We start from the raw sequence: 24,603 nt of genomic DNA, 5'->3' as shown, positions 1-24,603 counted from the left end.
AGTGAGAAGGCTTGACAGCCAACTCAAGTACTTCAGTACTTTGTTGAGAACAGGCTCAGAGGGGCTAGGGCCTGAGCCAAGGCGACCCTGTCCCAGAAGCTGACCCCGCAGCCTCCAGAACTTGCAGGCTTTCCTCTGAGTCCGTTGCAGGAGGCCCTGTGAACCAAGGTTCTGCTCCATCAGTAAGGTTTTGTGTCGCTGGGCCAGAAGCAAAGCGGGTTTTTACTGGATGTGCCCTAAGGGAGATTCCTCCAAAAGACCCCCGCCGCCCACGCAGGCACCCAACGAGGGATTCTCCTAATGGCAAACTCTAGGCAAGCTTCTGTCACCGGCGCCAGTTCTGGACTTAGGCCGATGGCGGATGGGGGTGGGGGAAGTTGAGTAAGACCTGGCCTCAGCCTAGCAAGGAGCCTCCGCCTCGGGAGGATGCGGAGGAGGGGTGCGTTTGCTGTAATGGAGAGACGAGGTCTGTGGCAGAGATCAGAGGCTTCCCGGAGGCAGCTGCAGCAGGAGTTAGACCAGTGGAGACGCTCCAAATGTGTTTCCAGGGAAGGGTGGGAGATAAAAGTTTCGAGGGGACAGGCCCATGTGGCCTGAGGATGAAGGCGCTGGAGGGAGGGGTGGATGAGGTGGCTGTTATTGGAGTGGTTTTTCTTGGGGGTTGACATGATTATGGCAGTTCAGACCTACATTATACGCTTTGTCAGAGGCCCGGAAGAGACCAGCTCCAGCGGAAAATAGGGCTCTGCTCAGGCGAGGACACCACTGGACTGACTGCTGAAGGGCAGCGCGAGCCCCCGGAGCCACAGAGCAGGACGCCGAAGCCGGGACGGACCGGGGCCCCGCCCCCGACTCCAGGGCCCGCCCCCAGGCGCCCGGCCCCGCCCCGCCGCGGGCGCGCAGGTAGGGAAGAGGCGGGGCGCCGGGGCCCCGCCCCCAGGAGCCACCGCCCAGCCACTGGCCGGCGCCGCTCGGAACTGCGTCGCGGGGACTTGGGGACGCAGGGAGGTGAGCGCGGGGCGACGGGCTTGGGCTGGGCTCGCGGCGGCTGGGCGGCCGGCGCTGGAAGGGCCAGGGGATCGCGCCCGAGCACGCCCTGGGGCGGCGGTGCTCCGCCGGCTAGGGGGCTGGGCCTGCCGAGCTCTCGGGCCCCACGTGGGCCGAGCCCAAGGCCGGAGGCCAGGGCTGGACTCGGACGGGGCCGCTGGACTGGGTCCGCCGGCCCCTGGGGCTCGGCTCGAACAAGCCGCCCAAAGGAATCCTGAGCCACGGGTCGCGAGGTGGGGGCACGACGATTGGACAGAAGTTTAAAGCTCTGGGAGGAAGAGAGGGGACTGTCCCAGGTCAAGACCGGGCAGTCCCGCCTTCCTCCCAGAAGCACCTTGGAATTCCTACGTTCCCCTCTCCTCCCCTTTCTCCTGGGAGAGCAGCCGGCGGGGCGGCCAGGGCGAAGTTTGCGTGTTCAGCCTCGCCGAGGTGGAAACAGATGCTGGAGGGTGGGCTCACAGCAAAGTTGGACCAGAGCTCAGAAATTGGACCCGGGAGTCGTGGCTTCTGAACTAAGGGGTTTAGAAGGTTGCCACCCTCCCAGGGCATTGGATTAGATTAGAGAGGGACATGTTCCCTAGGGTACAGATCCCGCCCCACCCCGCCCCACCCCAGGGCAGAGGGGAGCCCGGGTCCCAGCCCCGGACTATCTGGGTGAAAGACCAAGGGAGAAGGCCTGGAGTTGGAGCCCCTGAGAGGGGAGGGCTTGCAGGACTGACCCCACACGTGGACTAGCTGCTCTTTCCCAAATGGCTAGATTTAGGATTCTGTGTGGGTGGCATTTGCTGGCAATATAATGAGCGCAGCGTGTGTTATGTTTCTGTCACTCCCTGTAGGTTAGGTTAGGTAGAAGGAACCGTGGTAAGTGAAGCTTGTTTTAGAACAGTGGTCCTCAGCCAGGGGTGATTTTTGCCTGCCAGGGGACATTGGTCAATGTCTGGAGATATTTTGGTTGTCACAACTCGGGGGAGGGGGTTTGAGTTGTTGCTACTGGCATCTAGTGAGCAGAGGCCAGGGATGCTGCTAAACATCCCACAGTGCACAGGACAGCCCCACCACCACGTACGTCCCCAGCCCAAGACGTCAGTGGTGCTGCGCTGAGACAGAGCCACTCTGGTCCATCAAGTTATTTCTCTTTGCCCCTCCCTGCTTCAGTTTCCCCCCTACCCCCAGGATTAGAGGAGGAACTTGTAATATACCTAAATGAGATAAGTGGAAAGGAGGTATGAGGGCAGTTGTGCCCCAGCAGCTGGCCTCCTTTGGTGCCACAAGCCTGCCCCTTCCCTGTTTAAACCACGGGCCCTGCAGTAAGCCATTCGGGGAGCTGTGGAGAAGCTGAGATGGAGGGGCTGGGAACAGGGGCCCGCTCACAGCTGTGTCCTGGAGTGTTTCACCCCCAGGGCACCTCCCAGGCAGAGTGAGCCGGGGCAGCCCTGGAGTTCAGATATCCCCGTGGAGGGAGGGTGGGGAGGAGCCAAGCTCTGTTCTCACAGATTTTCCCAACACTGGATTGCTGAGGACTCCTGATGCCTTGTGATCTGCTGTCATTTTCTCTTCTGAACCCACATCGGACTCCTCACTTCCTTACACCAGGAAAGTAACATCCAAGGAATAACAGGGCGCCTAATTTCTTGCGGCTCCCCAGCCTGCCTCCCTCCACAGTAAAAAGTTCCACTGTAGCTGTGGGAACCCTGGGGGAGGCAAGAGGCCCAGGGTGGGCCCAGCTGCTGATGGAGCAAGGTGTCCCCTGCTCATGGGGTTAGCTGAGCACCAGTGAGAGATGACGGGATGACCCAGCCCAGGCCGGGGGACCCCTGGTAGGGATGACCCTGAATTATTTGAGTTCAGCTCAAGGATAGTACCCCCGCTTTTCAGGGAATCTGGGGGGGTTCTGTCAGAGGGGCAGGATGGGGTGAAACAGCTGTCCACGCCCAGGAACCCAGGCCACCTCACTGCCCTCCCTCCCCAGTTCCTGACAATATCCATTACCGCCCTGTCCTATGGACGCTGGCCTCCTGGCCTGGGAACCATGGTGGGATGAGAAGGAAGGTGGCAGTTTCTGATTTGACTCTTACTTTTGGGGGCTTCTTTTGGTCTTTTAACTTTATGAGGCTGGAATGAGACTTGCACCTTTTCAGCTAAAAAAGAAGAAAAGCCAGAAGAGTAGCCTCCGTCCGTCCATTGTGTGCCTCTCGAGGCACAAAGCAGCTTTCAGACTTGCACAAAGGTGTGCAGGAAGTAACCAGAGGGCCGACATCGAGCCTGGGCTGTCCGTTCCCAGGCCCAGCCCTAAGACCTTGTGCCACCTGCGGTGAACAGACTACCAGATGACTCCTACCTGGTTTGCTCTCCTTCCGAGCTTCTCGGATACCTGGTGTAACACACGCACACACACATGCGTGCACGCTTAATGCCCAGGAGGGGACCCCTGGTCCCCTAAGAGGAGGAATAAATCACACCACAAATGCATTGGGGCTGCTGAGGTCTGAGTCCAGCTCTGGGTCAGGGGTGTTTTCACTGTGACCAGAGCTCTGTGCAGGGTTCCTGTCCACTTACTGTTGAATCTCTTCCCCAGGCGAGACCCCAGGTGAGAGCAGGAAGTCGGGGGGGGGGGTGAGGAGGGTGCTGTGCATGTGACTTGCATGAGCCACCTGGCACTTACCTTTGGGTAGGGATGAGTGGTGGCAGGCTTGGAGTGGCCCCGGCCCCCTACCTGTCTCTTGATGCAGCATCAGGGTAGATATACTCTCTGGGCTGCACGTTCCCTTGGGTGTGCGGGCCATCTGCTTTGGAGCAGGCCTCAGTGTCGCTCCGGCCACCCGTGGGGATTTCCAGAGTGAGCTCATGTGTCTGTTCCCAGTTTCCTATCCAGCCAGGCCAGGCTGGAGGAGGAGTGGCGGGGACATCAGCGCCTGCCTGAGTGCAGGCTGACTGGGCCCCTGGTGACCAGGGCGGGGAGGCTGCCAGGGGAGGGCAGTTCTCAGGACCTGCATGAAAAAAAATTATTTCCTTCTCAACTTCAGGTAAGTACAGCCAGCCAGTGTGCCCACATTCCCTCGCTCAGTAAATTTAGCTGGGGACCCAGACGGGAGCCATTTACTGTTTCAGAGCCGCAGGAAGGCACATTCCAAAGCCCTCCTAGGAAAGTGGTTAGAACTAAGTAGTCAGAGCAGAAGAGGTGGAGGGAGCGGTGGGAGGGGGTGAGTTCCAGCTCGGGGAGCCCAGAAGTGAGGCTCAGAGGCTGGCAGGCACCTGGTCTATGAGAGTGTGGTCAGTAGGGTGGGGGTCACTTGAATAGCCTGTGCCTCAGTTTCCCTGGTGGGGAAAGCAGTGGGGTGGCAGGTGGCTACCTGGGAGGTTGCTGTGAGGATCCTGGTGGTGATTCACGTAAAGCCTGGGCCAGATGCCCGGTGAGGGAGCTGTCACAGGAACAGTGCCACGCCTGCTTCTGTTAGGGACATGTCTGTGTGCCTGTGGCACAGACTCTGCGTGATGACAGAGGTCTTACCTCATGTGCTGTTGGGTGAGAACCCGCGGCAGAATGGCAGGGCTGCTGCTGTCACTCTGTAGAAGTGGCTGGGTCTGGGGTGAGGTAACCACGGGGATCAGAGGGTGAATTTCCACCTGGGCATGGAGGATCAGGCTGAGAACTGGCCCCTGCCTCCTCCAGCATGTGTGTCACGATAGAGGAGGGTGGAGGTGTCCTAGAGGCGGTGACCCTCAGCCCTGCTCCCTCTGGCCGAGTTCCTTGGAGCTGCGAGCCTGGTGAGCTTGGGTTTCTCTACCTCCCATGGATGCCAAGAGCATCCTCAGGTGGTCCTGCCAGGCCCCCAGCAAGAAGCAGCTTTTCCCTCTCCTGATGGAAGAGGAGCTGGTTCTCCCCAGGTCCTGCCTCCAGTGTGGGCCCCAGAAGGCCTGGGAGAGAAGGTGGGGGACCTGCTGTGGGGCTGGGCTGAAGCAGGACTTGAAACTGACCTAAGCCCTTGGTTATGGCCTTATCAGCCATTGACAATAATGAGATAAGGACTGGGATGAGAGAAAGTTTGTGAAAGCCTTTAGATAAGCTAAGAAGAGCCACCCAGTCTTAGGTGATATCATTTCTGCTTGGGGATCTGGAAGGGGCTTATAAGTCAAAGGCCTTTGCACCCAGGACTCGCCCCCAGCTCCAGAGTCCCGCCCCCTGCCTGTTCCTTCGCCACTGGCCTCACCAGTTCCGAGGTGGCGGGAAGCCATAGCCCCACCGCCTTCTAACTGTGCAGCTGTGGACAAGTGACTTCACCGCTCTGAGCCTCAGTTTCCCCACCTGTCAAATAGAGATCTGTCACCTCTGAGGCTCTTAGCTCAGATGTAAGTGACAGACAATGGCAGAGGTCAGTCAGGGATAAAAGAAGCTGCCTGTTACTGGCCACTGACTGTGTGCCAGGTGCTGTGCTTTTGTGATCTCATGTCATCTCCACTGAATCCCTGGGATGGGGGGTGGGGGCTGCATCACCCCATTTCACAGCAGAGGAAACTGAGGCTCAGAAGTGGTAACTTGCCCAGTCTCCCAGTGTGTAGGTGGCTGAACCAGGTTCTGAGCCCTGTCTCCAGCCCCCAAGCCTTCATTCCTCAACAGGGGAACCCATGAGGCTCCAAAGCAAGATGTGGGGGGTGCTCTGCAAGGCCCCCTGGCTGAGCGGCCTTGGGTGGCCAGTGTCCAAGTGCCCCAAAGCCCTCGCAGCTGTTGGGGCCAATTCCCAGCCTCTTCCAGGGAAGGAGCAAGCCCCAGGGCAGGGTTCTGGGAAGTCAGGATTATTAGCTCCTTAATGAGTGTTTATAAGCTGAAAAGTGTTTGCCTGGCATGTTCTCTCCCTGCTGATAGCCGATCTGGGCCTCCAGAAGTGAGGGGCACCCAGTGCCGTGTCCTGAGTGTGTTGAGGTGAAGGACCCAGGGCAGCCCAGGGCCTGACTTCTGGCTAGTGACATTGGGTAAGGTGCTTACCTCTCTATAAAATATGGTCACACTTTGTCCCTCTGCTGCATGTACTCCCAGGGTAACCCCTAGCTAATGATGACAAAGCCACCTAGATTTGAGACCTCTGGAGACTCCTTAGCATCTTATGCATAAATACGCTGAGGCTCAGAGATGTCAAATGGCTTGTCCAAGATCACACAGCAGTTAGGGCTGGGCCTATGACCTTGTCTCCCCAAGTTGGACAGTGTTTTCACTGTCTGGAGCCAGGCCACAAGGAGGTGGGTGGAAATGCGGTGGACTCCACCCCTGCAAGCACAGGACAGAGGCCAGCTCTGTGTCCCAAGGCTCGTCGTGTCTGGAAACAGCCTGGTCACACTTTGGTGTCTGGGAGCCCCCAGTAGGAGTGAAGTGGCCCTCCCCTGTTCCCCTACCCGTGCTGCACCCCAATCCTTCCCCCAACCACTGAGCATGAGCTAGGCTTCTGCCAATTCCAGGGACCCGCGGAAACCCAACTCCCAGGACCCCAACATCCCGAGAGAGGTAAATCCTTGTGGGTGTTTGGATCAAAGCCTGGTTCTCGCCAAGCCTGGGTCAGCGTGGTGCCCAGCAGTGCACGATCTCTCTCCAGGAAGCCTCCTGTGCCCTGGGGCCCAGCCTGGAAGGACCAGGGCCTTCTAGGCTCCCAGGGGCCACTTCTGACACCTCTCCTTCACAGACATGCTCAGGAAGCAGCAGACCCGGGACAGAATAGGTCACCTTCACAAAGAGTATCCCAGGACAGGACATCGCACCTCTGCCAGCCTCACTGGCCTGTGGTCGGGTGCACTCCCTTCCTGCTGTTGTCCTCAGGCTACAGTCGGCCCCCAGGCTCTGGAAGCTGCTCCTGCTTGCCTGGGGGCATGGGAGGGTGCTGTCCAGGCCTCCATTCAGGGCACTGGTATCTCTGCTCAGCTGCTATCCCCTTGTCTGTTTCCACCAGCAGCTTCTGGTGTCCGGAGACTCCCAGAGGAAGCTCAGAGGGCACCGGAGTGGGCAGGGTCCTGCATGTGGCCAGCTGGGGACACCTGGTGGCACTTCCACTTCCACTAGGGCCTGCCACACCAGAAGATGTGGGGACACGGGGCTTGGGCACTCCCAGCTCAGCTGGCTTTCTGGACTTAGGGTCCTCACAGAGGACAGGATATTCGCGTCTCTGCCAGCCTCACTTGCGTGTGGTCCTGAGGAGGCCTCTGGGTGGTCTGGAAGGGCATTAGGGTCTGCACCACGATAAGAACGTGGCAGCTCGTCCTCCTCGCGCCCACATGCTCTTGGCGGCATCCTGGAGCCCGGCCCCCACTTCCCGAGTCTGTGGTCAGCCATGACGCCCAAGCCACTCTAACTGGGTTGGGGGAGCTCAGAGCCCAGGTTCTGATGTGGAAAAGCCAGTGGGTCACCAGGTCCCTGAACCTGCCCCCACATTCTCTATCTTCTAAAATGAGTTTGAGCAAAGCCCTTAAAGGTGGAGGAGAAATCGGGGCCTCCCCACACCAGGGCCCTCTGTGAGCGGGGCCTCTCCCCGTGGTTGGGGTGCAAACCCACAGGTGGTTTCATTTTTCCACTCCGTTGGGGGTGGTTGGGCTGAAGTGCGTACGTGCGAGCGCCAGGGAGGCCTGGGAAGTGTGTCTGCCGACTTGCAGCTCGGGGGAGGCGGGTGCTTGCCAGGAGGGAGGGGAGGCACCCAGAGAGGCGCTGGCTTCTGGAGACAGAGGGCATCCCTTCCCTACTCCGATGATGAGGTTTGCCGCCTCCACCTGGGGCACTTGGCTTCCCTCCCTTTTTCATCTGTCCATTTTTTGGCCTCTGGAATCCTGTCCCCAGGCCCTTGGCTAGCCTTCTTTGCACTTTGCTGCCCTGTGCTCCTGTCCGCACTCACTTTCGCCAGAGGAGGGAGGCATCCGGGGTGAGTCACTGGCTGTGCGGGCCAGCGTGGGGACGCATGTTGGGAGACCGGGTTAAGTGACAGCCTTTACATAAGCTGCTCCTTCCGGGCCTCATGGCAGGCAGGCTGGAACAACTCCCCGAGGTCAGCAGAACCAGGGGTTTTGTGGGGGGGTTGCACCCTGGGTGAGGGCAGCTTCCTCTTTGCAGCTTTCTAAAAACGACCCGGTTCCCAGAAGGGCTGAGGGGAGGGAAAATCGGGTTTCGGTTTCTGTGACAGGGAAGCAGAGGGGAGAGGCCACTTCCTCGCCCCCAGCGCTCACCCCGACATCCTGTGATTCAGCGGAGGGACAGGCAGGTCCCAGCAGCCCCGGGCCGCCTCCCTTCCCTCCAGACTGCCCGCTCCCCCACAGCTCCGAGTCTGGCCAGCTGGGAGGAACTTCTGGGCCAGGTGGTAACTTCTCTCCTTCCTCTATTCTGGGGACCTGTTCCCTTCCCTGTGGGGTATCCTCTGAACTTCCTGACCACATCGAGTGGATGATAAATCCTGTTTCCTCCCCGAAGGGGCTGCTCACCCCTTCTCCAAGGGCCCCTCCCTCCCCCATCCCCATTTCTGGCCACACACGAGCTGAGCCCTCAAGTCAGTCACCTGCCTGCCTGTTTCCATCTGGAGCTGCAGCTGCGGCTCAGCCCGGGCTCATGAAGTGCTCAGAGCCCAGGAGTGGAGGGTCCATCCACCATTAGCAAGACCAGGGAACCTTCAGAAAGCTGCTAGAGTTGGTGGCGGACAGGGCGGGGGGGGGGCGGCTGGAGCCAGACTCCTCGGGACAGTGGGACTGCACCTGGGAACAGGTTGGGAGGGGACAGTGGGCGCATGCAGGCTAGGGAGGGGGTGCCCTGCGTGTGCCCTGGTGGTGCTCTGGCGGGAGACCTTCCGCGGGAGGCCTGGCTTACGCCGGCTGTGTCTGTTGGAACTTGGCTCAGCTGGTGGTGCCTGGCCCCACCCTTTGTGGGGAAACCGGATTCTCTTGTGGCATCAGCAAGTAGTTTCTGAGCCTGTGTCTCTGTCATATGTGCTGATCCTGGCTGTTGCCAGCTGGGTTATGCTTCTGAGTGTGGGGTGGTGGGGGTTCAGACTCTGGGTGGGGTGGGATACAGAAGTCTCCATACTTGGGGTGATTTGAACTCTGTATGTCACTGTTTCTTTGGATATGCACTGCCCTGTCCCATGCTAGGCCCACCTGAAGCCCCTTCCCTCTGCCCAGGCCCCTTTGGGGTCTCCTAGCTACTCTGGGGTGGAAGGCCCCACCGAGGCCAAAATCCTTGTGGGCAAGTGGCAGTGGCAGTGGCAGTGGCCTGGCTGGGTGGGGCAGGCCCTTAAACCTCCCCCCCCCCGAGGCTAGGTGCTGTGGCAGACTTGGGGGTCTCAGAGAACAGCGGATGTGACTGGGCCAGGATGAAGACTGGTCCCAGGATGTCACAATTTCCTCTGCAGTGAGCAAGCACTTTTGGGGCGCGGGAGATAAGGGCTGGCTGGGGCGGGTGCTCGCAGCACTCCAGCACTTTTTTGGCCTGGTCTTGGCCGCCTGGGCTCCTCCATGCCCTGGACTTGGGTTCCGTGGGCACCCTGCACCTGCCCCAGGCACCTGCCACTCCCCGCCCCTTTCCTCCCCGAGCCCCAGGGCAGGGGCTGGGCTTCTGGCACAGCCCCCACCATTTCTGCACAAGTTGGGGGCACTTGGTCTCAGGAACAGGCCCTTCCCTCCCCCGTGGAGAGTGGTTGGGGGAAGGTGGTGTTTTTATGCCAAATATGTGGGCCTCGTTGGTGTCAAAGCTAGACCATCATCCTGTCCACCTCCCTCGCTTAACAGAGAAGAAAAGTGAGGCTGTGGGCAAAGCTGCTTACAGAGCCAGGACTCCTGGCACCGCCCTGTGAAGATGGTTAAATGACTCTCCTGTGTAAAACGCGGCCCAGCCCTGCCTCTGCTTTCCAGGGCCGGGCCTCTTCTCTTTGGGACCCTCAGGATTTCCCTGGAGCTAGTCCAGTCTCCCCCGTCTTTCAGCCTCAGATTGAGCCTGCCCTTCTTCCCATCAGGGGATTGGCACAGCTGCCAGCAGCCCGGTGGGTCCTGGGTGGGGATCCCAGCCAGGGGTGGTATGGTCTTGGGTGTGCTGGGGAAGCAGGGAAACGGGGGGTCCTCTGAGGACTCATCCTGGGACCGCATCCTCCATCCTTGGTCCTGCAGTGGTCACAGAGCTGGGGTGGAGCAGGCAGCACTTGGTAGAGCCCTCCAGGTTGCGCCACTTCTTGGGCTGGCCGTGAGATTGCAGGAGACAGTTTCTGTTCAGGATCAGTCTGGACTGACCATCTGCAGCCATGTGGACACCTGCCCTCCCACCTGCCTTCCATCCAGTTAGCCGTTAACGAGGCCGACTGCGTGCTGGACCCTGTCCTGCCCAGGGGCGGGTGGGGGATGCCTACATGCAGGCACATCTCTGCGGGATGCTGTGAGAAGGGGGTTGATTTGGACTGGTGGTGACGTGACAGGCCTTCTGGAAGAGGTGACCCTTTACCCTCTGTGCAGTGGCTGGTAGGCTTTGGCCAGGCAGGTGAGGTGGAGCCTGGTGTGCCAGGCTCAGGGCCTCAGATAAGAGAAAGTGGGAGCGGGGGGATGTGATGTGTCTGGTTGGGTGTGGGGCAGGTTCTGAAGGGCACGGCTGCTGACTCCGGGGAGATGTGATCAGCTCTGAGTTCCAGAAGGATCCTATGTGCTCAGGCCTGGCAGCCCCACGTTGACCCCCAGCCTTCCTCCGCTGCCTCCCTCCCTCCTTGGTGCCGATTTCCCAGGGAAGTGCCTGCCCAGTGGCCTCTCACTGCACCCTGGTCCCAAAGGAGGCCAAGCTGGAGAACTTTCCATGGTAGGGGCCCCAGGTGAGGCTGTTGTCTTGGAGCTGTCCCCAGAGTGGTGCAGAGTGACATCTGAGGAGCCAGCCAGCCCAGCACCCGTCTGGCCATGATCTCCGAGGGGCCTCCTTGGGCCCATCTGCCTCGGGGTGTGGGGTCAGAACTCCCCAAACTACGGGGTAGAAGGAAGGATGCCTGAGTCTTAGTCAAGCCCCAAGCAGGAAGCGTCCTGGGCTCCCACCCCAGCTCTGCATCACATTTCCCTCTGGCACCCTCTCTGCACCCAGGGTGCCTCTCACCTATAGTTGGAGGACTTCAACCAAGTGAAAGTTCCAATATGTAAAGCCAGAAGAGGGCTGCCCTGTGGAACAGGGGGCCCAGACCCTCCCCCAGTCTCCATTTCACCCCATGGCAGCCCCTCGGGCACCTCTGGGTAACCCAGGCCTCCGAGGAACACAGTTTGCAAAGTGCTGAAATGTTTGACCAAGTTTCCCTCCAGGCTGGACTCAACTCTGTCTCCCTGATATGGGGCCATCCAGCCCCAAGTGTACCCCAACTTTAGGGAGAAGAGGCACCTGTTTCCTGAGGAGACCTCAGGCCCTGGAGCCAGAGCAGCTTGAGTCCCAGCTGCTCCCCGTCCTGGCTCTGTGAGCTCGGGCAAGTTACTCAACCCCTCTGAGCCTCCATTCTTATCCACAAAATGGAAGTGATGACAATGTCTACCTCAAAGAGTGTTTTGAGGACAAAGTGGGATGACGCGCTGAAGGGCCAAGCAAGGCCTGACCCTGTCCTGCCCCCGCAGCCCTCAGGGTTCTGTCAAGGAGGGCCTTATTTATTTTAAAGAAGGTACTGGGGATTGAACCCAGGACCTCATGCATGCTAAGTACACACTCTACCACTGAGCTGTACCCTCCCCCTAGTGCCTATGTTTTTTAAAGTGAAATGTTTCTAGTAAAGTTATGTTGTAAAGAAAGTAGGGACCATCTTGATTTTAGGGTTCCCAGCCCAGAGTGTAGGTCTTTAGATGGTTGGGGTTTTTTTGGATGGGGTGGGTAAACGCCCTGAGGCTAGAGCCCCTGACCCCCCCCCCCCCCGGGCTCTCTGAAGTGCCCAGCTCATCACCTGGGGCCCTTAATCCAGGAGAGGAGGAGAATATATCTCTTTAATCCCTGATCTCTGAGGCCATTGGAATTATCCCCATTTTACAGATGAGGCGGCTGAGGTCAAGAAGATTAAAAGCTGCAGTGGTCCTGACATGCTGGCTTGAGCCTGCCCATCCTTTCTTACAGGCTGTGAGCACCAAGAGAGCTGCCCTGCTTGACCTGGGGCCGTCTGTCTGCCTTCCCATCTCTCTGCATCTATCCACCTCTCTGCAGAGCTGAGGCTTGACCCCAGAGCATCTGTACAGAGCAAGGAAAGGACTAGAGCATGCTCTAAAGACCTCTGCAACAAGACCCAGGAAGCTGAAGGTAGGAGGCTGGGTGGCTGGGTGGGCTGGACCCCAGGTACCAGCTGCTTTGCTTGCTTTTTATTTGATTTTCAACAAATACGTACTGGTGGTATCTGTGGGCCAGCACTCTTCTGGCAGTGGAGCTACAGCTGTGAATAAGGCCAGAATAGGGCAGAGAGGGAGGTGAGCAGGGTGAAGCAACGGAGAGACATATGGGGTGGGAGGGCTGCTCCAGGCAGTCAGGGCTCCTTGGAGGAGGTGGCACTCAAGCTGGGACTAGAATGACGAGAAGAAGCCACCTGCTCTGCTGTGTGATGATCTGTTCTGGGGATGAAGGGAGTAGCGGGGGCAGAGGACCGACAATTACGAAGCGCCTGCTTGAGACTTTTTTTAACCAGCTTTATTGAGAAAAAGTTCACATTTAATTTCTATAATTCACAGAAAACTCATCCATTTAAAGCGTACAATTCAATGGTTTTTAGTATAGTCACGGGTATGTGCAACTATCACTGCTGTCAACTTTAGCACATTTTCATCATCTTGGAATGAAACCTATACCCTTTTGCTGTCCCCAGCCCCCAGCCCTAAGCCATGACTCATCTTCTGTCTCTATAGATTTGCTCTTCTGGACTTGCGTTTGGACTCCTGGAGTATGTGGTCTTTGGTGTCTGGCTTCTGTTACTGAGCAGAACGTCCTCCAGGTTGTTGTGGCCTGTCTCAGCCCTTCATTCCTGTTTGTGGCTGCCTAATAGTCCATTGCATGGATTTAGCACGTTTTGCTTATCCCTTTGTCTGTTGATGAGCGTTTGCGTTGTTTCCACCTTTGGGCTCCAGTGAACGTTCCTGAACAAGTGTCTTTGGACGTGCTGCCCGAGTGTGTGTCAGGCATGCAGTCAGTTCACGCCCAGGACGCCTCTCTGGGGGAGGGGGCCATTCTCCCCTGGAAGGTGAGGACTTGGGTGACTCTGTGGTCAAGTGTAGGCCCCTGTGCAGATCAGGCTCAGACCGCCTGGCTCCAGTCTGTGCTTTTGACCATGATCTCCCAGTACCTTCTCACAGAGCTTCGCAGGTACGGGGAATTTAGGGGCCCAAAGTGGTGGAATTTGGGGGGGGTGTCAGGAGGAGATGAAGCCATGAGGGGCCCAAAGGCCCCAGTGAGAAATTTGGACTTTGTTTTAAGTGAGAACAGGAAATCCTGGCCCAGTGTTGAGCAGGGAGTGACCTGGTATGATTTGTCCTTTTTTTTTTTCTAAGTTCTTTTTCCCCCTTTTTGGGGGGAGGGGGGAAGGAGGTAATTAGATTTTTATTCATTTATTTTAATGGAGGTACTGGAGCTTGAACCCAGGACCTTGTGCATGCTAAGCACATGCTCTACCACTGAGCTATACCCTCCCCCACCCTCCAATTTGTGCTTTTAAAAGGTGAATTCTGCTGCCTTGTGGAAAATGGTCATGGGGATGGGGGCTCGAGGGGCAGCAGGTGGAGGAGTCAGGAGGCTGCCATGACCCTCTAAGTGAGAGAAGATGGTGGCTCTCATGGGGGCCAGGCAGAGATGGGGGAGCAGACAGACTCAGAACAAAGGTGGCTGCTACATTGCCCTGTAGTCACGCCCTTGGCCCCATGTGCCCTTGGCTCAAGGGCTCCCGTGTGACTCTCCCCACCAGGCTGGCAGAATCCCTGGCCTCGTGTGAGGAGAGGAGAAATCAAACTTGCCCCAGCAGCCTTGGGACGTGGGGAGAGGAAATAGCAAAGGATTTTTAGCAAGAAAAAGGTCACAGGGCAAATGAGTGAACTGGAGAGAACAGACAAGGCAGAGGGTGTTAACTCGGATGGGATCACAGCCGTGGGTGGGGATTCGTGGCGTTAGTATGGAAAAGCCCCAGATGGGGGTAAAATCGTCACCTCCTGTTGGCTGAGCCCTTTGGCAAGATGCTTCAAAATTCAAGATGCACGCACTTGTCCACGCTGCAATTGCACTTCTATAAGTTGTCTTGATTGTGTATAAAATGTTAACTACACACATCCTCTTCCAGGTGCAGAGAGGCATCTGGAGGGATGTGCACACCTGACTTCCTTCCTGGAAGATGGGATGACAGGTAGGCCATGCATTCACTTTCTGCTTTCAAGTCTTCTGGGTTTTTTGGGATTTTTTTTTGCAATGTGCATTTATCATTTTCATCACTAAGATATTTTTCCTCCGTGAAAAGAATAAAGAAAAAAGTATCAGACAGGTGGCAGTTTCAGTTACCTTTGAAAGAGGAACCGGACAGCCCTGGGGGACAGGGACCAGCGTGATGGCTTCTCATCTACCTGGGAATTAGGTTGAGCCACCACTTCCTCCCTCACAGCCCAGGGACTCCTCCTCCTCCAACAACCACCTGCTCCCTGCACAGCTGTGGGCCCCTTGTCTGTGGGTTGCCCGGGAGCCTTTTCCTTGTCCTCCCCCAAGCCCAACCCAGGGACAGAGGTAGGGCTCTTTGTCCAAGGAAGCTGCCTTCTGGCCCCCTGGCCTGCTGTGGCCAGGTGACCAAGATGATGGCAGATCTATATCCCATGCCGTCGTGTTCCTTTCTGGTCCTTGCCTGAAGCAGAGAGACCAGAAATGGAATGAGGTAGTAAGTTGGGGACCTCCCAGACCCCTGCTGGCCTGGAATGCAAATGAAGTTCAAAAATAGACCTTCTCACCTACCCCTCCCAGCCCGATTCAGTCTCTGCTGTGTAGTTTAGTATCCAGACTAAGGTTTGAACCAACTTTCTATAGGTTGTTATCAGTCTGGGCTGCCTGCCTTGGCCTTGCCCTGACACCCTGGGCTGTCCCTGTGTCCCCTCCCATCCTGCCACCTCTTTACACACCTGCGCCCCCTCCCTGTTTCCATTCCAGCTGCCCTGCCCCCCTGCCCACCATGGCCTCCGCTGACAGAAGTGGCGGGAGTGTCTCCTCGGTGTCCAGCAGCCGCCTGCAGAGCCGGAAGCCACCCAACCTGTCCATCACCATCCCTCCGCCTGAGACCCCGGCCCCCAGCGAGCAGGCCAGCATGCTGCCCCAGGTAAGGGGGCAGCTGGGCGCTCACTGCCCCTCCACAGGCCACCGTTGTGCCCACACGACACCTTTTGGGCAGTTTCACTTCCTGGAGGAGACCCTTTCTGAGCCACAGCTGCCCTGTAGCCCCTGCCCTGAGCCTGTGCCCCCTCCATCCTGGCCCCAAACTCTGCAGGGAGTGAGCCCTGAACTCAGGAGCTCCGAGTCATGCTGGTCCAGGGGGAACAGGAGGAGCTTGCCAATTCCACCTAGGAGTTGGCTGTTTCCCTACCCTGACCAGGCCCAGGCTCTTCCGTGGGGGGCGAGCTGTCTGTGACTAGGGGGCAGGCTGTCTGTGACTGGGGGGCAGAGGCGTCTGCAGCACCAGGAGCCTGCTCTCACAGCGCCTGGCTCCTGCAGGAAAATGGGGATGAATCACCATTTCCGACAGTCCCGGCTGGCGCTCCATAAAGAGCTCATTGAGAAGTGGCTCTGAACAGCGTGGGCCTCTTCCTGCTCAGCCTGGGGCACAAGGGAGGCTGTGTCCCACTGCCCATCACCCAAGGGCTCTTTCCAATGTGCGACGCCAGGCAAGGCCGTCACAGCTACCGGGGGAGCGCTGGACAGGGAATGAGGGAGCACGGGCCGGGCTCGCCCAGAACACTGAACAATGGTGATTTTGCCCTGGGAATGAAAGCAGCTCAGGGTGAACTGGGGTTGAGGTTTGGTCTCTCTGGGTTTTCACCCTGGAATCCTGGGCAGAGCCAGCCCGGGACCTGGGCTCCACACAGTCACAGCCTGTCCGCCATTCGCCTCCCTGCAGAGGCCCAGGAATCCAGCCTACCTGAAGAGCGTCAGCCTCCAGGAGCCGCGGGGACGATGGCAGGAGGGCGGGTCGGAGAAGCGCCCTGGCTTCCGCCGCCAGGCCTCCCTGTCCCAGAGCATCCGCAAGTGAGCACCGCCCGCCTACCCGCCCCTGCAGCCCGGTAAACTCTGGGCACCCGGACTTCCGGGGGGCCTGGTCCCTGGTCCCTGCCTGGGAGGTGTGGACAGTCACCAAATCAGCAGCGTCCTCCTGCAGGGCAGACCTGAGCATTTGACCCCGTGTTACAGGCGGGGAAACTGAGGCCCAGGCGGCTCTGTGCCTGGTAGGAAGCCACAGTGTGAAGGCTGAGGGATTCAAGGAGCTGGGAGCAGACCATTGCCCCTCAGAGCGGCTCCGAGGCCATCCCAGCTCAGCCTGTCAGGCTCTGGACCTGAGTCTATCTCTGCCCACCTGATCCTTGGGCAGCAAACCAACAGCTCAAGGGGAAGCTGATCCGCCCCTCCCACTGCACACACATACGCCCTGTCACCTCTCTTGTCACCTCCCCCGCACACATACTAGTGCCCTGTCACTTCACGTCACCTCCTGCACACACACACGTCTGCTCCGCAGGGGTGCAGCCCAGTGGTTCGGGGTCAGTGGCGACTGGGAGCTGAAGCGACAGCACTGGCAGCGCAGGAGCCTGCACCACTGCAGCGTCCGCTACGGCCGCCTCAAGGCCTCGTGCCAGAGGGACCTGGAGCTCCCCAGCCAGGAGGTGCCCTCCTTCCAGGGCACCGAGTCTCCAAAACCCTGCAAACTGCCCAAGGTGGGCCCCATCAGGGTGGAGGGGAAGTGGGCAACTCGGCCCAGGGCCACGACAGACTGCTCACCTCCTCCCTCCTGTCCAGATTGTGGATCCCCTGGCCCGAGGACGGGCGTTCCGCCACCCAGACGAGGTGGACCGGCCCCACGCCCCGCACCCACCACTGACCCCCGGGGTCCTGTCCCTCACCTCCTTCACCAGCGTGCGCTCTGGCTATTCCCACCTGCCCCGTCGCAAGAGGATGTCTGTGGCCCACATGAGCTTCCAGGCTGCTGCCGCCTTCCTCAAGGTGAGGACACCTCTGCCCAGCCTCTTCCATCATCCCTTTCTCCCTGTCTCTCCCCACAGCATCCCCTCAAAACTCAGCCAGGCATCTCTGTCTGTACCAAGGGTAGTGGATGCACTGGGATCCCTGGGCAGAGAGAGAGGCCCTCATCCTTCCAGCCCCAGTTCTCCAGAGTGCGGGCAGCTGGTTTTTGCACTGACACTTAAGCTGGAGTGAAGTGAAACATGCAGTCACCACTCACTGACCCCTGTCATATGCTGGGCATGGGGGCTATAGAGCAAAATGAGTGGTGTTGCTGCCCTGGGGGAACCCTCAGCTCGGGTGAGGTCGGATGTTACCATTCAGTGTGATGAGTGCTGGGGCTCACCCAGCGGAGGAGCTGCCCCCTCTCACCCAGCAGAGGGGCTGATGTCAGGGAAGGCGCTTGAGCTGAACCCAGAAGTATAAGGAAAGGCTTGCCAGGAAGGGGACAGCCTTCTCAGCAGAGGAAACAGCCTATGCAGAGGCACTTTGGGCGAGCAGCAGGTGGTGTTAGTGAAGGGTGGTTTACAAGAGCAACAGCAGGAGATGGGATCAGAAAGGTGGGCAGGGGCCTGGTGTGCCATGCCAAGAAGCCCGAGCCTGGGAAGTACGGGTGCAGGATGAGTGGTGGGGTGGCAGATGCCCACGCCAGAGGACCAGAGGTCACCAGGGAGAAGTTAACAGCGAACTGTGCAGAGGGTGCTGCGTTCAGGGCTGTGGAGGAGCTGGAGCCCGCTTCCCGGCCTCTGGTAGATGCTCATGCTCCGGGCAGGGTCCCACCTCCAGAGGTGGTGGGCTTGACAGACCCCTTTGGAGGGGGGAGGGGACACCTGACCTGGGCCTGATGCCCATGTCTCTGCCCCCGCACAGGGCCGTTCGGTGCTGGATGCCGCGGGACAGCGGTGCCGGGTGGTCAAACGCAGCTTTGCCTACCCCAGCTTCCTGGAGGAGGATGCAGTCGATGGGGTGGAGACATTCGACTCCTCGTTTTTTAGTAAGGCAAGCATGGGGTATGTGGGCCCTCGGGGTTGGGGATCAGGGGGCCAGAAGCTAGGAAAGGTGACCTGGCCTCGATCCTGCTCTGCTAGAAGACCCTGAGATATCCAAGTGCCCATTGGTGGGATGGAGGTGCTGGGCCCCGGTCTTCCTGTTGACAGAGTGAGGACCTGGGTTGGGGCAGGGTGCCAGCCGGGAAAGTCACCATCAGCGCTGACAGGCATGTGCCTTCCTCTGGCTTTGTCCTGCCCTTGAATTGAGCTGTTGGGGGTCAGTTCTGGGGACAGTGACTCCTCACACTGTCTCTTTTTGTGTCCCCCACTCCACCCCCACCCCAGGAAGAAATGAGCTCCATGCCCGATGATGTGTTTGAGTCTCCCCCACTCTCTGCCAGCTACTTCCGGGGGCTCCCACACTCGGCCTCCCCGGTCTCCCCCGACGGGGTGCAGATCCCGCTGTGAGTTCCCGCACTTCCAGGCGGAGGGAGACGGCACCACGGGAAGGGGCTCCCCCGGGGCTCAGTGACCCACATGGGGGCTTCCCCAGGCCACCGGTGCCTCCTGATCGCCCCCTCGTGGGATGTGGGGGTGGGCACCAAGCTGAGAGCCCCATCCCCACCAGAAAGGAGTACGGCGGAGCCCCAGCGCCCATGCCCAGGCGCGGAAGGCGCATCGCCTCCAAGGTGAAGCACTTCGCCTTCGACCGGAAGAAGCGGCACTACGGCCTGGGCGTGGTGGGCACCTGGCTGAACCGCAGCTACCGCCGCAGCATCAGCAGCACCGTGCAGCGCCAGCTGGAGGGCTTCGACAGCCACCGGTGAGTGGGCCTGGGCGCCGGACCTGGGGTCCCACACACTCCGTGAGAGCTGGGGGCAGTCACCATTCTGGAGAGCTCCTCCCCGGTGTAGGCAGAGGGGACGGGGGCTGAGAGCTACCGGAAGGGTCTGGGAGCTTCCAAGTTCCCCAGGCCCTCCCCTCAACTGCCCCTTACTCAGCGAGCCCCTGGTGAGCATTTCCTGTGGGTTAGGAGAGCAGGGACAAGTCCTCAGGGTCACCCTACGAGCATGCACGTCACCTGGGAAGGGTTATCGGGCGTGGCTGCCTCTTCTCCACCCTCCCCACTCTCTGGGCCGGCATCCTCCGCTGGGCTCCCAGACAGCAGCCCGTCAACGAGCAGTCACTGAGTGCCAGCACACAGGCCCTGAAACAGGGTGGGGCAGAGGGGCAGCCAGAAGCTGTGACCGTGAGTGAGGGGACTGTGGAGAGGATCTGCACAAAGACCTTGGGTGAAGCCACTGGGTTGGGAAGAGGCTGTTCTCACAGAGTATATGATAAGCAACCACCCAGTGAACACTGGACCCAAAATTATCAAAAAAATACGTAATAGGTGTGGAGAGTGTCCTGGAGGACAGAGTTGGGAGTGAACAGCTGGTAGGGAGGGGTATAGTCAGGATGAGCAGCAGTTAGCTGGGTGAAAAGAGATGGAAAGAGCATCCCAGGCAACGGAAACATCATGTGCAAAGGCCCTGGGGCTGCAAGGAGCAAGGTTTGTTCCAGGAACTATAAGAGAAAGAGGAAGAAAGCCAGGGAGGTGAGTGGGCACAGCCAGGCCTTGCAACCAGTGGGAGGGGGCAATGTTAGACTTTATCACCAGGGCAGTGAGAAGCCATGGAAAGGATTTAAGCTAAGAGAGACATGTAGAGATGCATTTTAAGAGTTGCTGTGGTGAAGGATGAGTTGAGAGGCAAGGTGGAGGGCAGGGAACAGGTGAGAGCTGATGGTGGCTAGGCACCACAGAGCTGAGGGACAGGGTGTGAGTTCAGCTCTGCTGACTGCCTCAAGGCCTCTGCCCACAGACCCTACTTCACCTACTGGCTGACCTTCGTCCACATCATCATCACATTGCTGGTGATTTGCACATATGGCATCGCACCCGTGGGCTTCGCACAGCATGTTACCACCCAGCTGGTGAGTAGGGTTAGGGAAGGGGGCCCCACCCGGGGGATCCCAGCTTCCCCACCAAGAGGCGTTACTGAATCCCTGGAACAGGGAATCCCCTAACCCCTCTCCTTCCACCTTTGCACCAGGTACTCAGGAACAAAGGTGTGTACGAGAGCGTGAAGTACATCCAGCAGGAGAACTTCTGGATTGGCCCCAGCTCGGTGAGGTACCCTCAGGGGAGACTCTCAACAGAGTAGCCACGTCTGGCCCCGAGCTCACAACCTACCCCCTTCACCCACCCCCCAGATTGACTTGATCCACCTGGGAGCCAAGTTCTCGCCCTGCATCCGGAAGGACCAGCAGATTGAGCAGCTGGTGCTGCGGGAGCAAGACCTGGAGCGGGACTCGGGTTGCTGCGTCCAGAACGACCACTCGGGCTGCATTCAAACCCAGCGGAAGGACTGCTCGGTGAGGGAAGACCCCGGACCCCTGCCAGCCCCACTCTGGTCCCCTGCACTGTCTCCACTTGCCCCAGCCTCGGGGAGGGGCCCTTCGAGGGAGGTGTCCACTTTGCCACCATCCTTCCTCTGCCCTCCCTGGCCTCACACCCCTGCATGCTGCTCAGCACAGGGAGGGTGCTGACCTCTCCAGCCCCAGAGAAGTGAAAGCTGGGTCCTGGAGTATCAGCTGGGGTTGGGGGTCTGGGCCCTGGACAGCAGGGGAAGAGCTTCTATCTTGGAGGGTCCCCTGCCTACTCTCATGGGGTTGATCTTGTCCTCACCATGACCAGCCTGCTTCCATCCTCCAGGAGACTTTGGCAACTTTTGTCAAGTGGCAGGATGATACCGGGCCCCCCATGGACAAGTCCGACCTGGGCCAAAAGCGGACATCGGGGGCCGTGTGCCACCAGGACCCCAGGTACAGTCCCAGAGTGACCCCCAGCTGTGCTGTCGGAGAAGATGGGGTTGAGTATCATGTTGCCTCTGCCACCCATGGGGATGTTGGCCAGTGGGCGTGGCAGGCTGGGATGCAGCTGCTGCTCATTTCATTACCTCTGACCTCTGCCTCTAGAACCTGTGAGGAGCCAGCCTCCAGCGGTGCCCACATCTGGCCTGATGACATCACCAAGTGGCCAGTGAGTGTCACTTGGGGTGGAGAGCAGTCTGGGAAGGGTGGGGAGGGCATACCTGCTGCTACACTGCTCCAGTCACCCGTCGGTGCCCCTCCCCACAGATCTGCACAGAGCAGGCCAGGAGTAACCGCTCGGGCTTCCTGCACTTGGACTGTGAGATCCGCGGCCGCCCCTGCTGCATCGGCACCAAGGGCAGGTGAGCCGGCCTGGGCACTCTGCCCAGTGCTCCTTCTCCATCACCCTTCACCCAGCTGGTGGCCTCCCTCCTTGCTCGGGGGCCATCCGTGGTGTGAGCAGGTCCCTGCCAGCGAAGCATGCTGTGGCCGGGCACCGGGCACTGGGTGAGTGAGCAGGAGGGCTCAGGCCCCTGACGTACACCCTTGCCTCCCTGCTCCCCAGCTGTGAGATCACCACCCGGGAATACTGTGAGTTCATGCACGGCTATTTCCACGAAGAGGCCACACTCTGTTCCCAGGTGAGGCAGGGCCTGGTGGGGCCTGGGGTGTGAGCAGCTCAGCACGGCAGCAGGTGTCCAGTTCTGTCCCCGACATCAGGGCCTCTGACCCAGCCTCGTCCCAGGCACTGATCGCCATGTGCTCACCCCCAGGTGCACTGCCTGGACGAGGTGTGTGGGCTGCTGCCCTTCCTCAACCCCGAGGTCCCAGATCAGTTCTACAGGCTCTGGCTGTCTCTGTTCCTCCACGCTGGGTAAGAGGGGCCTCGCTGGCCAACCCCAAGACCCCTGTGGTGGCCGCCCACCTGGACCCCTGGAGGAGGGGCTCCCGGGCCAGGGCACAGCCTGCACAACCTGCCAGGCCCCACCACTCCCGAAGTGCCTGGCTGGCAGCTACGGGCACAGGGGGCTGATGCCTGGTGTGTCCCCCACCCAGCGTGGTGCACTGCTTGGTGTCTGTGGTCTTCCAAATGACCATCCTGCGGGACCTGGAGAAGCTGGCTGGCTGGCACCGCATCTCCATTATCTTCATCCTCAGTGGCATCACTGGCAACCTTGCCAGCACCATCTTCCTCCCGTACCGTGCGGAGGTAGGGACCCTGGGGACGGGGTGGGAGGGCTAGCTCTGCGGCTTCCCACTCTCCTCCCGCAGGATGGCCAGAGGGACACACATCCCCTCCCATGTCAGGCTCAATGGTGGATTGACAGCTAAGCTGGGGGCTTAAAGTCAATTCCTGAATCTATCCCTGGGTGCGAGGGAGCAGCGATGCCTCTGGGTCATGTGTCATTGTGACCTCCAGAAAGACCTTCCTGGACCCTGCCCCTCACTCTGCCTCTTCTCTGCTTCATTTCTCTCCATGACTGTGACCATTGCCTGCCAGCACATCCCATAGTTATGGGTTAAGCTGTATAAAATCACCTGTGTGTGACAGTTCTTGGCCCATAGAAATGGCAGTTTTTGATGGGTTCAACCTGACCCTGTCGGCTTGTTCAGTGTCTGTCCCTCCCCACGTGCACTGCCCAGAGCAGGCTGTCTGTCCTGCTTCCTGCACTGGCATGCACATAGTAGGTGCTCAGTATTTGCCAAAAGGGTGGGTGGAACAAGCCCAGCTCTGACCCGGCAGCTCCAGCTGCCCCCGGGCCCTCGCCCTGGGAGGGGCTCACAAATAGGACGACCCGGGTCCCTGGGCTCCAGCCCCGCCGTGCCCAGAGCCCCCCTCAGGCTCCCACCTGGGACCTGGAAGTGAGCCTCGTCCCCTCCCTGCCCTCCCAGGTGGGCCCCGCTGGGTCGCAGTTCGGCCTCCTCGCCTGCCTCTTCGTGGAGCTCTTCCAGAGCTGGGAGCTGCTGGAGCGGCCCTGGAAGGCCTTCCTGAACCTGTTGGTCGTGGTGCTCTTCCTGTTTGTGTGCGGCCTCCTACCCTGGATCGACAACATCGCGCACATCGTCGGCTTCCTCAGCGGCCTGCTGCTGGCCTTTGCCTTCCTGCCCTACATCACCTTCGGCACGAGCGACAAGTACCGCAAGCGCGCCCTCATCCTGGTGTCGCTGCTGGTCTTCGCCGGCCTCTTTGCCTCGCTCGTCGTCTGGCTCTACGTCTACCCCATCCACTGGCCCTGGATCGAGTACCTCACCTGCTTCCCCTTCACCAGCCGCTTCTGCGAGAAGTATGAGCTGGACCAGGTGCTGCACTGACCGCCCGCCCCGCGGAGCCCGATGCCACGGGGCTGACTGCCAGGGCGGGGCTGCCTGCCCGTAAGGCCCTCCCCGCACTCCAGAAACGCCCTCGGGGGCGCAGCTCTGATCCCAGGAGCTCCCTCCTCCAGGCCAGGCTGAGCCCACGGGAGGCGGTCATAAAGCAGGGTTCCCTGGGGGACTGGAGCCCTTCCTCGTCAGGGCCAGGCTGAGGGACGCTCTGAACACGTGCTTCTCTGCAGCTCGGGGGCCCAGGCCCTGATGTCCTCCCCACTCCCCTGCTTTCGGGACCACCTCCTGGGTTGGGTTTCTTTCTTCCCAGGGTCCTGGGCTGCTGCCCCTCTCCCACCTCAGCCTCTGCTGGTGCCTTTCCTCTCCCCGCTCCTGTGAGCCTGCCCTTCCTGGGGTTGTGGCTGGGGTTCCCACCAGGTTCCCAGCCCTGCGTCCCCACGGCCCCCTTCCTGTGTCCCCTCCCCTCTCTGCCCTGTGAATCCACCCCCGGCATCCATCAGTGGCCTGTTAAGCCTGCCCATAATGCTCAGGGACTGAACACTGAGAGAAGCTCTGGCTGGGGTCTGGTGCAGAGGACCAAGGAGCAAGGAGACACAGTTAGACCGGGAAGCTGAGAGCCTCTGCTGTTCTTAGCAAACGGACGCTGCACCTGCCCCGCAGGCCCCCAGCCCTCCTTCGATTCAGTGTTCTGCCTCATGGGGCTGGACTGACGCTGGCCAGCCCCACCACCCTCTGTCTCACTCCCGCCCACGTGGGGGCAGGACCACCCCAGGGACCTGCTTCCAAGGGTTGCCCAAGGTCAATCAGGCCCTTTTTTTTCCTACCAGTTTATATTATGGCCCTAATTTTTTAAAGTAACGCTAACTTTGTATGGATGATGTCTGAAATGTATTAAGTGATATTCTTTAGAGAAACATTATCTTTTAACCTGAGGCCTCGGGTAGAATAAAAGCTGGAAATTTATTTTGGAGGTGAGAGTGGCCAGGTCAGCCATAAGGAGCTCAGGGAATGGGCTTCTGGGGTTTTTGGTTGGACCAGAAACTGGGTTGGGACCCCCTGAAAGGTCACTTGAGAGGGTGGTGTTAAATCCCTGAGACCCCTGCAGTCCCCCAGCCCCACCTGCTTGTGGGGATAGTGAGGGGGCTG

The 24,603-nt window shown here is 59.4% G+C and overlaps 1 protein-coding gene across 6 annotated transcripts; it reads left to right on the top strand.

Moving 5' to 3' along the window:
• The first annotated feature begins 510 nt into the window (after positions 1–510).
• On the top strand, positions 511–24,420 carry RHBDF2 (rhomboid 5 homolog 2). 6 transcript variants are annotated; one of them, XM_072939637.1, is made up of 21 exons: positions 931–1,008; positions 12,113–12,292; positions 12,889–12,974; positions 14,307–14,369; positions 15,155–15,320; positions 16,116–16,243; positions 16,731–16,926; positions 17,009–17,212; positions 18,101–18,229; positions 18,565–18,683; positions 18,848–19,042; positions 20,082–20,193; positions 20,313–20,387; positions 20,473–20,634; positions 20,975–21,084; positions 21,238–21,301; positions 21,400–21,494; positions 21,698–21,773; positions 21,906–22,006; positions 22,189–22,342; positions 23,026–24,420. In XM_072939637.1, exons 4-21 carry the CDS (start codon positions 14,329–14,331, stop codon positions 23,443–23,445), a joined length of 2,547 nt encoding a protein of 848 aa, XP_072795738.1. In that variant the 5' UTR covers positions 931–1,008; positions 12,113–12,292; positions 12,889–12,974; positions 14,307–14,328; the 3' UTR covers positions 23,446–24,420. The 6 variants fall into 6 exon arrangements, with proteins under 6 accessions (XP_072795736.1, XP_072795738.1, XP_072795739.1 ...); XM_072939638.1 differs by having other exon boundaries at positions 12,889–12,977; XM_072939635.1 differs by lacking the exons at positions 931–1,008; positions 12,889–12,974 and adding an exon at positions 511–903.
• The last annotated feature ends 183 nt before the right edge of the window (positions 24,421–24,603 follow it).

The sequence above is a fragment of the Vicugna pacos genome, chromosome 16 (genome assembly GCF_048564905.1).
Source record: "Vicugna pacos chromosome 16, VicPac4, whole genome shotgun sequence".
NCBI classification, from domain to species: Eukaryota; Metazoa; Chordata; class Mammalia; order Artiodactyla; family Camelidae; genus Vicugna; species Vicugna pacos.
Note: the sequence above shows the minus strand (reverse complement) of the source record. Positions and strands in the feature narration are given on the sequence as shown.